At 44.3% G+C, this 13,532-nt stretch overlaps 1 protein-coding gene across 4 annotated transcripts in view; it reads right to left on the minus strand.

Annotated features, from left to right (window-relative positions):
• Window positions 1–580: 580 nt before the first annotated feature.
• LOC144124987 (uncharacterized) overlaps window positions 581–13,532 on the minus strand; it is a 54,857-nt gene continuing 41,905 nt past the window's right edge. For 2 of the 4 annotated variants that reach the window (XM_077657988.1, XM_077657990.1), the window contains one exon: window positions 581–2,933. In XM_077657988.1, the coding sequence (XP_077514114.1) occupies window positions 2,923–2,933 (11 nt within the window). In that variant the 3' untranslated portion in view covers window positions 581–2,922. Of the gene's footprint in view, window positions 2,934–3,052; window positions 3,092–13,532 lie in introns of those variants that run through there. The other 2 variants (XM_077657987.1, XM_077657989.1) reach the window with 1 other exon arrangement.

The raw sequence follows: 13,532 nt of genomic DNA on the forward strand, positions 1-13,532 counted from the left end.
CCATCGAAATTCGACCGCCGCGGCCGGGATCGAACCTGCGTCTTTCGGGCCAGCAGCCGAGCGCCATAACCACTCAGCCACCGCGGCGGCCTTTCAAGCCAGGATTGAGAGCAGCACAACAGTGGCGCGTTGATGCGATTCTCACGTAATTATTTTGTATTTCGCGGACTTTTTTTTGAGCTCGGAAAAAAGATACACGTGAGGCTTTCGTTATCGCAAATAAATGGAATGGGGGTTTCTGAAGGTGCTCTCAAACTTGGCTATTCACATCTGCTGTATAAAGTCAATATTTATGCATTTAGAAACATTATCTTAATCACTACTTAATAGCAATACAAAAAATTGCCTAGATGCGCAAGCCGACTGGTAGCTGTATGTAAGTGGTCTTCCTGGCCTACCTCAAATGTCTTATTTTATAACCCTTGGCTAAAGTTAGCCTGGACACCCTGTATATTGTGGTTGCATGCCTTTACAAAAGGCTGGCTTGTTGCCATGTCGAGTGTGCCTGTTAGTAGTGCTGCTGTTGTTGCAAAGCTATAATAGTCAAATCACATCTGTGCCCTGTATAGAAGCGACGCTATTCGCTTGCAAAGTATTTTATTTTGAGGTATGAACAACATAAGTCAGTTCAAAGAAGAAAAAGGGTGCAAAAAAAAAACAAGACAAGGATGTTCTGTTACAACCTCAACACACCACGTATGAAATATGGGTGATGCACGTGTACACAAATGCCGTCTTCTCTGCACTCCTTTTGGTGCCACTTTGACACATCCATTGCCAAGTACAAAAACTTTGCACTGCCCTTAGTGTTGGTCATGGGACCAACTACTTGTACATACAAAGTGAATATAATATTTGATGCACTTTGCTCGCTTGGCCTCCTCAGTCTACTGCATCCTGAGTGGAAGTTCTGGTCTTGGAAAGAAGTTTCTTTTGTTGCTGTTGTTCAAGAATGCACACTAATTCAGCACTCTACACAGCTTGTTATGGCTATTTTGAGTATCACATATATTGTAAAACATGGCTGTTACTCAAATGAGACCGAACGACATCGATCACGCCCATGTTCAGGGTGTATGAAAAACATGATCTTGTTGGAGTCAATGATACATTTCAGACACCTCTTTAAGAAATTAGCTATATAGTACCCTTTGCAATTGATTTTACTGCTCCTTTGATTTGACAGGAAAACAAATACTGATTCAGCAAAACACAAATGACAGCATAGTGGTCAAAAATTCAAATAAAGTGACGAGAAATGTGAATAAACAGTCTACTATGTATACAAGTAACTTATGTTGAACCTATGCTACAGCTATGTAGCTAGCAATCAGAACTTAGATTCCCTTTCCGTTTCTTCACAGTCCTAACAAGGTACATCTAACGCTTTTTATTATCACTTCCATAAGCTAGTTGCATAGCTTCTCCATAAGAAGCTGAGAACTGTACTTCCATTCTTTGGCTCAGGGTCAATTACCCAGCAACATGACATTTACGAAAAAAGAAATATAAAAAAATCTTGTCACGAGTCACTCCGTATTTAAAACTGAATGCCCACACACATCGTCCCGAGTACCTGAGTTGTCTTGGCAAATATTACCAGCCAAGTTTAGCTATTGCCACCCCCCAGTCAGGTGACTGCACCACAGAAGAAGGTTGCGCATTAGGCCACCCTGTTTACAAGGGCAGCCATGTTAAAGGATAGTTTTTCCTCTTTGTTCTCACACAAAACTTCCAAAACCAGGCAACTGCCTCATGTTCCCATTCAGCAAGATCACAAATGCACACTACACGATGCGATGTGCACACGGCGATGTTAGAAAAATGGCTCTGTTGACAGGTGCCTTTATGGCAAGCTACAAGAGGAACAGGGTAAGTTTACGCCACATATGTGGCAGAGCTACAGCAGCACCACTGCTGCTGCTGCTCATTAAACTTTCAGGAAGTACTCTCTAACCTTCCAACAAAGACTGTTGCAATTATAGAAACAAGACTATTCCTAAAGACTACCACAAATTATGTGAAAATGGTTGTTGCAGCCTTTGTCCTCCATAAATGAAGGTCCATGGCTGATACACATGCTGCAAGTGGCATACACAAAACATGCACTGACAGCAGAAGTTTTGCCTGTGATGCTCCTTGACTATGAGTGATCGGCCACTTGTGAAATAGTGGACTTTTGCAAGGAAACTGCTCGCAATGCTTTTTAAAGATTCGTTGCTGCTCTCTCTTATTTTTTTCTTACCTTGTAAACAACTTCAGCTGCATCACACACAAAAGAAAATGGCCCCACAGTATGAAAATAAGGTACATGTCAAGTACCCTAGGCTTCCAACTCCAACCAACAGCTGCGAAATATCAGCTGCGGCTAGCATGCAGATGACCAAGATGCTATTGTATTGAATATGAAAAACACTGTCATGCTCATGAAGAAAAAGAAAAGAAAGAGGAAAAGTCTGTGGAGTAGGCAAGAGGAGGCTCCTTATAGAGGTGCATAGAGGAACACAAAAGACAAGGCTAGTGCTCTTGTGCCCTTGTCCTCACCATTCGCCAACCTCTTGCCAATGTTGCGTGTGACCAACTGGCACACGAGGCAACTTAAATACAGAAAGCCCTGTGCACCTGCACAACAAAGTGAAACAACAAACCGAACTCTGCAGTCTCTTCTTCAGCAACAAGAAGAGTGCAAAACACAGTCAACTTATGACTTTGCAGTTGGGTAAGAGGTAACAATGGCAGAGATATCCATCATGCTGGCTCTATGAACACATCAACAAGGAAGCTGGAATGTCTTCAATGCACTCATAACACTAAGCACTAGAGCGGGAACATAGAAATGATTTGACAGCAGTACTTCGCTGATATGGCCAGGTGCTGAGGGATGATAAGAATGCAGACTTTAGTGGTGGTAGCAGTCCTGAATCACTTTCTGACTGAAAAAAAAAATGAATGAAAACAAGGTCACAGAGACATTCAAGTAAAATTTTTAAACAATACCAGTCGCGCTCAAATAGTAAAAAACAAAGCAGCTATCATAAGTGGCTTACAGGATTTGCTACAGTTGAACCTCAGTAACTGGAACTCCAGGGACCTGAAATTTATCTTTGAACTTTGTACATTAGAAATGAAATAACATATAAAACTACAATTTATCACATAAATGGCGTAAACACAAGACATAGCTCCCATAAGGTGGCACCTCAAAATCATTCACAATGTGTTTCTGGCACGCCATTTCCTCAAACTGATATACTCATAGCCGATGCAGTCGTTCCTTCATAAGGATTGTCCTGTGATACTAGTAGACCACCCCTCCAAGATATGTAGCCAAAGGTAAAAATGCAGCAGAGATTGTTTTGGACTTGATAATGCAGAAATCATGGTTTGCTATAGCTATACAGTTAGAGCGGCTGCTTTGCCTTGTGCATGCCAGGTGCTCCTCCCATGTTTTGACTGGCAAAGCTGTCATATCATCTTTTATGCACATTAATGCCTACAATTGGTTGCTTTTAAGTGCAGAAGCCCCACAATACAGGCCTACATAACCAACAAAGCAACGCATTTCAGGCAGTTGTTGTTGTTGTGTTGGGTTTAATGGCACATAGGCAGCTAAGGCCATCATGCGCCAAGCACAAGGTATATAAAGGTTTTCTGCAGAATTGTGTAAAAATGTGAAAAGTGGTCAGTGGTGCAGATGGTCTAAAATGCAGGTTTTATTACCTAGTGATGCCGAAGACAAGACATTTTAAAAATGGACATTAGTGAAAGCTGTACAGAAAGTCGGGTAACCTCTACAGCCATCCTTGCCTGCGCAAGGATGTCGAGGCTCCCAACCAATCAAATAAAGACCTCAGTCGTCTTCTCAGGAATAAGAAATTGGCTGAGGTGTGGTTAAAAAGTCTCTTGTTATAAAATGACTATATATTATCACATCTAAAATTTGTTTAAAATACCTGCTCTCTTTAAAAACTTAAAAACCTGTGAAATGTCAACAAGTGCATCTTCACCTAAGACTAATGTTGGGTGGAATGTGTTGGGTTTTATGGCACATAGGCAGCTAAAACCATCATGTGCCAAGCTCAAGGTATAGAATTGGTTTTCTGTAGAATGTTTAGGAATATGAAACAGTGTCGATGGTGTAGATAGCCTAAAAAGATTGTACTGCCTAGTAATAACAGAGGAGAAATTAGGAAATGGCTAATGGTAAAAGCGTTAAAGAAGGTCGGGCAGCCTTTGCGGCTATCCTTGGCTGGGCAAGGATCCTGAGGCTCCCAACCAATAAAAAAAATAGCCTCAGCCTACTTCTCAGGAATGAGAGAGTGGCTGAGGTGTATCATGTAATAAAACGAACCAGTGGTCCAAAAATTACGGTTTTTTAAGTACGCCTGCTCCTTTTAAAAATCTAAAAACGGAAGGTATGTTAGTAATAGCATTATCATCTAAGAGCAATGTTGGGTGGAAAGGAATGCATTCATGATAAAATTGAGTGAAGTGCTTCTTTCTTAGTTTTTCTAGTTTCACACATGGGAATAAAATGTGGTTAACCACATACGTTAACCACATACCAAATACGTCTCCGCATACTTTGCAAACAGGTTTACCCTGTTTTGTTAGCAGGAAGTTGTGCATAAGTTGCGTGTGGCCTATTCGGAGACTGCATAAAATCATCTCCTTAAAACGTTCCTGACTTAAATGCACACGACTTAAATACACTGAAAACCGGCTTTACTAAGTGTAGTTTATTATTCACTTCACTGTTCCAAGCAGACTGCCATTTTTTCCTTAATTTCTGTTGTACTAATTTCATGCAGTCATTAAAGGGCTTTTTTTTTCATTTCCTTGCCACGAGCCTGAGCAGCACAGAAATCTGCTCTCTCATTGCCTTTTATTCCGACGTGACTCGGGACCCAGCAGAGTTTAATGTTTTGTCCTCGAGCTGTGGCTGTTACTATGATGTGCATGATGTCACCAAGTATAGGAGTGACTGTGTTTCTAGAGTGGAGGGCTGTAAGTACACTTAAATAGTCTGTGTAAATAATAGTGTTTTTGAGGTTCTCGCTTAGTATTTTTTCTATGGCCACACATACTGTATAACATTCTGCAGTGAAGATGGATGCACACTGTGGAATTCATATTGTTTTCTCCAAATTTCCTCGCACCACTGTGCTTCCTACGTAAACATTCGATTTTGAACCGTCAGTGTAAAAGTCCATAAAACTACTTTTATTTTCTTTGAGTGCAAGGAATTCCTGTACTATACGTTGTTGTGGAGTTTGTTTTTTACAAAACTGCGTAAGAGTGAAATCACAGATTGCCGGAAAATTGTGCCATGGAGGCAGTGGATCTCGTCTTCGAGCAATGGCAAGTAATGTGTCCACTACGCCTAGGTTTTGGCACATCGCTTCGAAACGGAGGAGGAGTGGCCTAATAGCTTGTAGTTTGTTGTTAAACAGTGTTTTGATGGGCACTTTGTGACTGTGGGGTAACATAGGTGTTTGGGAAGTGAACGGATTTTTAAAATGTACGAGCATGTGAGCATGGTTCTTCAGTCTGTAAGTGATGGTTCGTTGCTTTCTACATAAAGACTGTTTATGGGTGATGTCCTGTATGCACCAGTAGAAAGACGCAAACCTAAGTTATGTACTGGATTCAGTGGTTTAAGGTATGATGGTCTCGCTGACCCATACACTATAGAGTGAAAGCTCGTTAATTTGAACTGACTGTTACGGTCCGGCCGCGCTGCGTAGGCGTCTATGGGTAAGCCAACTCGTTATTTCGCATGCACATCGGTTCCTCCATCGATAACTTGAACTGGGCGCCGCCGCGTGGTGATATTTCATACTTCACTGCAAGCTTTCTTGGTGTAACGATAGGTGGCGCGAATGCTACAATCCAGCGCACCCACTATCATCGCCATCAGCTCATTGCCCGGATGAGCGGAGCGAGGGCAGCGAGGTGTCGCCAGTAGCAACAGGTTCTGTTCTTTACCATCTCCCAAGCCAGATGTACCTTGCGTCTCCTGCTGTGTTGCTCTTTGTGCCGTGTCGCTAGGTGGGCTTATTATTAGGCCTAGTATTTTCTTGGAAGCTCAGGAATCATTCTGCTGCTGTGCGATTCGTGCCCCAAGTCTTCAAGTGGCGTTTCCTTCGATCGTTGCGCCTAATTTTTGTTGGAGTTCGCAATGTCTTCTCGCGGCAAACGCTACAGCACCAAAACGCTCAAGGAGAAGGTAGAAATCCTTCGTGAAGTGGATGCCGGGAAGGCAAGCAAATTGGAAATTGCGAAGAAGCATGGCATCCCTAAAAGCACGCTCTCAACTTATATAAAAAACAAGAGAGCGATTGAGGATACGTATGAAAATGAAGTTTTCGCCAGCAGTCGCAAGAGACTTCGGCCTGAGAAGCACCCGGAATTGGAGCACGCGATGGTCAGCTGGATAAGAGAGATAAGCCAGGACATTCCACTGAGTGGCCCGATGGTCATGGCGAAGGCAGCAGACTACGCGCTTTGCCTTCACATCGAAGGTTTCACCGCTTCAGATGGCTGGCTTCATCGCTTCAGGGACAGGCACAACATCGTGTTTCACGCTTTGTCAGGCGAAAGCAAAAATGTCAACAGTGAGACATGCACGACGTGGCAAATGGGTGCTTTGCAGGATTACCTGGAAGCCTATTCGCCGCATGATATCTTCAATGCGGACGAAACAGCGCTATTCTACAAGCTGCTACCAAGTAAGACGATGACTTACAAGGGAGACAGCTGTGCAGGCGGGAGGCGTAGCAAGGAGCGCGTAACAGTCTTGGTCGCAGCAAACATGACCGGGACAGAGAAGCTGCCCCTGCTTGTCGTAGGAAAGGCCCTGAAGCCTCGCTGCTTCAAGTACGTCCGCATACTGCCGGTGGAATACACCGCTAATCGCAAAGCGTGGATGACGCGGGAAATATTCAGGCAGCGGCTGATCAAGCTCGACCGCAAGTTTGAATTGAGCGGAAGAATGGTTCTTTTTATTGTGGACAACTGTTCCGCACACGTGGTTGATGTGGAACTGAAGGCTATTAAGCTGGTCTTTCTCCCGCCAAACACAACTGCAGCTCCGCAACTGATGGACCAGGGCGTCATTAAGAACGTAAAATCATTTTACAGGTGCCACATGTTGGAACACTTGGTTTTGTGCGCGGGCACGGACTACTCTGTGACGCTGCTCACAGCCTTGCATATGATGGTGCGTGCCTAGGATCAGGTCACGGCTGCAACAGTTTCTAACTGTTTCCGGCACTGTGGCTTCAGTCTGGCCGATGAGGGCCCAAGCAAGGAAGCAGCTTGTGAGCCCAGTCAGGAGGGGATCATCCCCGCAGGTTTGCGTGATGCGCTAGATGTCAGCCTCGACGACTACATCGACGTAGACAGCAGTGCAGTGGTGTACGGCGCTTTGAGCGACGAGGACATCATCGTGCAGGTAATAGGCAAAGAACCTGTCGTCGATGATGACGAAAAGGACAAAGAAGAGGCGCCAGTGCGGCCCTCTGCTTCGCAAGTGATGTAGGCGATCGGTGTCGTGTGCCTGTTTTTCAGTTTCGAGGAGGGCGAAGATGATGCTCGGCGTTACTGTCGCACTTTGGAAAGCAAAGTGATGAACATCGCTTTTAAGGGGAAAAAAAAAGCAGAAAGTGATCTCGTGCTGCGCTGTTCCTGCCACAAGTGATCACCGATTATTTTCGTCAATAAATAAAGTCAGTTGCAAGTGCTTTATAGCAACCCAGTCTCGTTTCTGGCTGTTTTATTTCATGCCTTTCGTTATTTCGAATTCGGCTTGATTTGAACTCGTTATGCGTCCCCGTGAAATTCGAATTAACGAGCTTTCACTCTACATCCATAATCAAGGGTAGAGCGCACTACACAGCAGTAAATTTTTAGAAGACATGTCCTGTCGGCACCCCAATGTTTACATGACAGTGCAGTCGCGAGTAAAAAATATTAGCACAAATCACTGGCGATCAGAATTTGTATATCTCACCACGCGGCGCTGCTTTTTGCAGACCTGCCTATCGGGCCGTTTCCATATTTGCAGCATAGGGGGGGACGGCAGGAAGTAAGCTTTATGAAGCATGCCATTGCCCGAGCGTCGAAGTGCCGACCCTACGTGACTGTGCATGCGGCATTTATTTTGGCTCGGTTATCATGAGCAAGATGGCTTCTTTTTTATTACTGTTTTTTTTTATGTCCGTGATGGTTTGTCAAAAGGAACTCGCGGGAACAATATATGATAGCGCTGCTTTTAGCCAGTATTACACAGGCTCGAAAAACAGATAGAGTTTATTTTCCCGATGCAACTAATTCATACAAGTCACTTTGTTGGGAACAGGAGCACTATCCCATCAATTCAGGAAAAGAAGTAAGGAGGATAGCCAGTTCGCTGTCGTGATGCGAGAGCAAACACTGCAGTGCACTAATGGCGTGCATAGGCCCCACCGACCCTCACAATGCTTTGAAGGCACTCAGGAAAGGAGTCAAACAGGCTGCTTGCAAGGTCAGGAAGAGCCTGGAGCCTGCTCCATTCCTCTTGAACCACCGCCCAAAAGATATCTTGTGATGACTCGTGCAGCTGCCTTTTAGCTAGTCGCTTTTTTATTCACCCCCATATATTTTCAATTATATTCAAATCTGCTCCCTTAGGAGGCCATGGCAGCTCCTGGATGCAGAGCTGTTCAAGCAGTTACCAAGCGCAGCGCGGCTGAGGCTCCTCGCAAAAATAACTGCTAAACAAGCAAAAGAAAAACAACTATCCTATTCTTCACCAGTTGGCAGCGGGAGCAAGGCTGTGCTAAAAAAAAAAGAGAGAGGGTGAGGCAGAAAAATAAATTTTGCTGGGCCGTGACAGTCTGCTGAACCCCCCTAATACTGTAGAATGGGAACGGCCCGGCACTCTCGTTATCAGCCTTTTCGTCACCCGCAGCACCACGCGTTGTCATTCCGGCGATCCATCATGTGTGCTAATCTTTTTTACTCGCGACTGTACTTTGAGTATGTTAAGGGATCGGGAGGCTATCTTTTTCAGTGCATTTACATGAGGCAGGAAAGTGAGTTTTTTGTCAAAGGTTGCACCAAGGAATTTGTGTTCACTTTTTATGGGTAGCTGTGTTTTGTTCACGTGTATGAATGGGTCGGCTTGTAGGCCTCGTTTGAGCGAGAAAAGAATGGCCACTGTTTTCTGTGTGGAAAACTGGAAACCATTCTCGCCTGCCCATGTCACTAGTTTATTCATTGTCAACTGTATTTGTATCTCACAAGTTACCAGGTTTGAGGATGTACAGGCTATTTGCAGATCGTCAACATAGACTGAATACATAATGGACTTCGGGATTACTTTGGCTATGGAATTCACTTTTATAACAAACAATGTCATGCTTAAAATACACCCCTGAGGAACCCCGTTTTCTTGAACGAAGCTCCTAGACAGGGTTGATCCTAGGCGTACTTGAAATGAGCGGTCGGAAAGGAAGTCATTCAGGCAGTTCAACATTCTGCCACGGATGCCAAGCTCTGCTAGGTCACGAAGGATGCCGAACCTCCAGGTGGTGTCGTATGCTTTCTCGAGGTCAAAAAAGACGGCAAGACAGTGCTGTTTGTGTATAAAAGCTTCTCGGACAGTATTTTCCAGGTGAGCTAAATGGTCTGTTGTTGAGCATGCTTTCTTGTATAGTGATGTAAATAAAGTTATATTCTATTCGATTATATTCTATTCTATTCTTAAAACCGCCCTGATGGATGTCAATAAGTTCGCAAGAGATTCAAGCAGAAAAGTTAGTCTTATATTGAGCACACTTTTGAATGATTTTGCAAGGCAGCTGGTAAGGGCTATTGGCCTGTAACTAATCGGGGATGTTGGTTGCTTTCCAGGTTTCAGGAACGGTACAATATCTGCTTTCGTCCAGGCTTTCGGTAGTTTTCCGAGTACCCATATTTTGTTAAAAAATTTCAAAAGTGCTTCCATAGACGGTTGAGAAAGATATGCCAGCATTTCATAATGTACATTATCACGGCCAGGTGCTGTCTTTCTTCCGGTCGAGAGAACTTTGTTTATTTCTTGGATTGTTATTAAACCATTGTACAGTTTGTTTGTGCGACCAGTTGTTGGAAGTCTATGTTTCCCCACTGCACGTTTATACTTTAAAAATGATTCTGTGTAGTGTGAAGAAATAGAAATGTTTGAGAAATGTTCACCCAAGATGTTTGCCTGTTCCTCAATACTTGTTTGTGTATCCGGAGTTGTTAAGAAAGGAACTGTGTAAGGAGAAAAGCTTCCGTTAAGCTTGCGAACTTGTTCCCACATTTGTTTGGATGTAACTGAAATATTTATGGACGATACGTAGTTTCTCCATGACGTTTTTTCAGCATTACGACGAATGTAGTACCATGCTTTTGCTCTTGTCTTTTTAAAATATATGAGGTTTTCATGAGTTGGGTATTGTCGGAAAAGTCCCCAGGCTTTATTTTGTTTCTTTTTTTTGCTTCTCAGCATTCTTGTGTGTACCACACCTGGTTGTTTTGTTGTACTATCCCTGACGATTGAGGAACAGCTTGGCGCGCAGCATCAATAATGCTGCTTGTAAAAATTTCATTGCGTTCGTCAACGTTAAGACTGTTTAAAAATAATTTCTCCAGACTCGCCTTTTCTCTAAACAGTTGCCAGTCAGCTAGGTGTAGCTTCCAGCGGCGTGGTTTACTAAAGATGACTGATGGTGGTGATGAAAAGTTAATCACCACATGAAGGTGATCGCTTCCGTACAGGTTACCAAGAACATCCCACTTAAAATCGCTAAAAACTAGGGATGTGCGAATATTCGAAATTTCGAACACGAATCGAATATGTTTCATATCTGGTTCATACTCATATTCGAGAAATGATATTCGTGAATTTCCGAATATTCGAAAATTCGCCAATACTCGGCAGCGATCGTATACCGCGCCGGCTTTCGTAAATTTGGTTGTGGCAAAAGCTCAGTATCTGGGCAAATTATCTTAATATAGAGTTTAAAGTTCCAGAAAAACAATATAAGAGACCTGTTCCCTTTCTTCCCCATCGTTTACCGCGTGGACCGATCGCGTTCCGATGCCACTAGGCTTCACCTTGTGGGAAATTCCGCAAGTGGGCTTTCCCACATACATAACGTGCTGCGAGCAAGATGGGGGACGATACGCTTCTAACAATTGCAACGTGAAAGCGCGTTTATCTTTTTATCCTTCCGTAATATGTTATATAATTAATTCCCACACCCATGGCATTCGTTCTGTCACCTTAGCTCTCCGAGTGTGACCATCGCCATCTTGTTTTGGTCAACTACGCTATGCGGGAAAGCCTACTTGCGGACTTTTGCGTGAGGCTCCTGAAGTGGCGAGTCGAGGCGTCACAACAGGGCAAGCGATCCTGTAAAAATCCCGCCTATTGCGTGGTGCACTATAACTCATGCATCTCTTAAGTGGGCATAACGGCGCAGCCTCACTAGGTGTGAGCTGGGCAGGTGCCGAAGGCCGCTGTGGTGCGCCGCGCCCAAGCACCACATCGGCGAAGTTTGTATGTGCGGTAAAAGAAAATGTGCTCCAAGTCATTGCGTAACGCTGCCTTGCCTCTTCAAATGTTACATTCTCTTTGGTCTTGATAGTAATAATTTCTTTCTTTTTTCCATGCAGGACACGACCTTGAATAAACGGCGTGATCGCCTTCGCAGTTTGCGCAGCATGGTGCAGCATCGCAGTCTTCGGATTTATGATCATTGGGGGCACATTTGGTGCATGTATTGCAGCCGCGGCAGCTTTGGGAGCCGTGGCCAAAACTTTGGCATTTGAAGCAGCGTCTAGGGTTAGGGATATATGGTCGGACAGATTTTTGCGTACCCTACCTGGATTGATTTGGGCAGGGTGCAGGAAGCAAAGGTCAGTACAAGGTGTTTCGTTGGAATTTCTTTGTTTTCTTTGCGTATTTTTATTCTGTATACATTGGTTACGTTTTGTTTGCACAGTCCTTCCAGCATTTCCTCTTCTGTCAAGCGTAAAAAGTCGTTGTTGGAGATGACAGCACGTACTGTGTTTAGCGATCTGTGGGGTGTTACGGACACAGGGATGTCACCGAAAGTTTCAATGTCTGCTAGTTTCGAGATTTGAGTGATGTCGACAAATTCTAGTAGGAGGTCTCCACTAGCCAATTTTGTCACCTTGTACTTCAGACCTAAGGAATTTGTGAGGACTTTTGAGACTGCGAAAGGAGATATGAGTCTGGCTAGTTTTTCTTTCTGTTCACTATGAACGATGTGGAACTTTGCTAAAGAGGGTTTGTTAAAGATCTTTTTGTTAAGGAACTGAGAGGTTACATCGGTCTGCCCCCTTTTCAGAGGGCGATTATTTGGAAGTAAGGAAGCAGCCATGGAAAAAAAAAATGTTCTTCGGCCATGGTGCCAGCCACCCACAATGGAGCCCAACTAGGACACGGGACAGGAACTTGAAAACAAGCCCTGCCCACGCCAGCTGTACACACCACTGCTATAACCAAATATGACGCAACTCAGGGTGGTTGGCCACACAAGGTTAACCCTTGCCGCCAGGAAAACGGAAAAAACTAACAAGTGAATAGGAGACAGGAAAGTTGTGAGAAAGAAGATAGGAAAGTGAAAGATGGAGGGAAGGATAGGAAAAGGTGACTGCCGATTTCCCCCGGCCGGGTCAGGTCTACAGGAAGCTGGGGCCAAAGTGGTGTGTTGCCTCCGCCGAGGGGCCTTAGAGGTCCAAACACTCGGCATCGGCTCAACCACCAGGATACCCTTTTCCCCGGACACAGCGATGCCACGCACGGCTAAGCGCAGGTGCTCGGGTCCGTGGTGATGCACTGTTCACCATCATCCCCTTGCGGGGATGTTCCTGCGGATGCCCGGGAACCCGTGGTGTCGCCACTCACCAACGGCTGCATGTAGCAGACGCCCCCCTACGGGGATTCAGATAGTTGAAATTGGTGTCTAAGTTAAGCAAACCGATTGAATTGAACAGATACCGAGGACAAATTTAAGTTGACCTGTATCAATAGGTTACCGTATTCAAATAACAAATATGCTGCTTTCACTGAAAATGGGGGTTCTGTAGGCAAGAAAAAGTCCCAAAATGAAATACCGATCTCGCTACCACTGGCTGTTTTCTCAATAAAATTGCAATGACAACGGAGACAGCTTTTTGAGTGCAGACCTATGAGGCTAGGCTGCATCGCCATACACTTCAAAACAGTGATCAATGCCAAGAAAGAGCCATAGGAACATTTTTACTGAGAACAAAATTTGGACGAAGTTGCCCACAGTGTCCCTTTAATGAGAAGTATTAGCTGGCTGAGTTCAAATCATTACAAGCTGACTGCTTTCCGTAGCTAGCACATGACAACAATAGTTGCACAGATTCATGACACAAAGCACATGAACAACTTTACAGTACATACTAAATCTACATGACAAAAACTTGAGGAGACCCATAAGCTCCGCTTTAAAGGTATGACGCGA

The sequence above is a fragment of the Amblyomma americanum genome, chromosome 3, assembly GCF_052857255.1.
Source record: "Amblyomma americanum isolate KBUSLIRL-KWMA chromosome 3, ASM5285725v1, whole genome shotgun sequence".
NCBI lineage: Eukaryota > Metazoa > Arthropoda > Arachnida > Ixodida > Ixodidae > Amblyomma > Amblyomma americanum.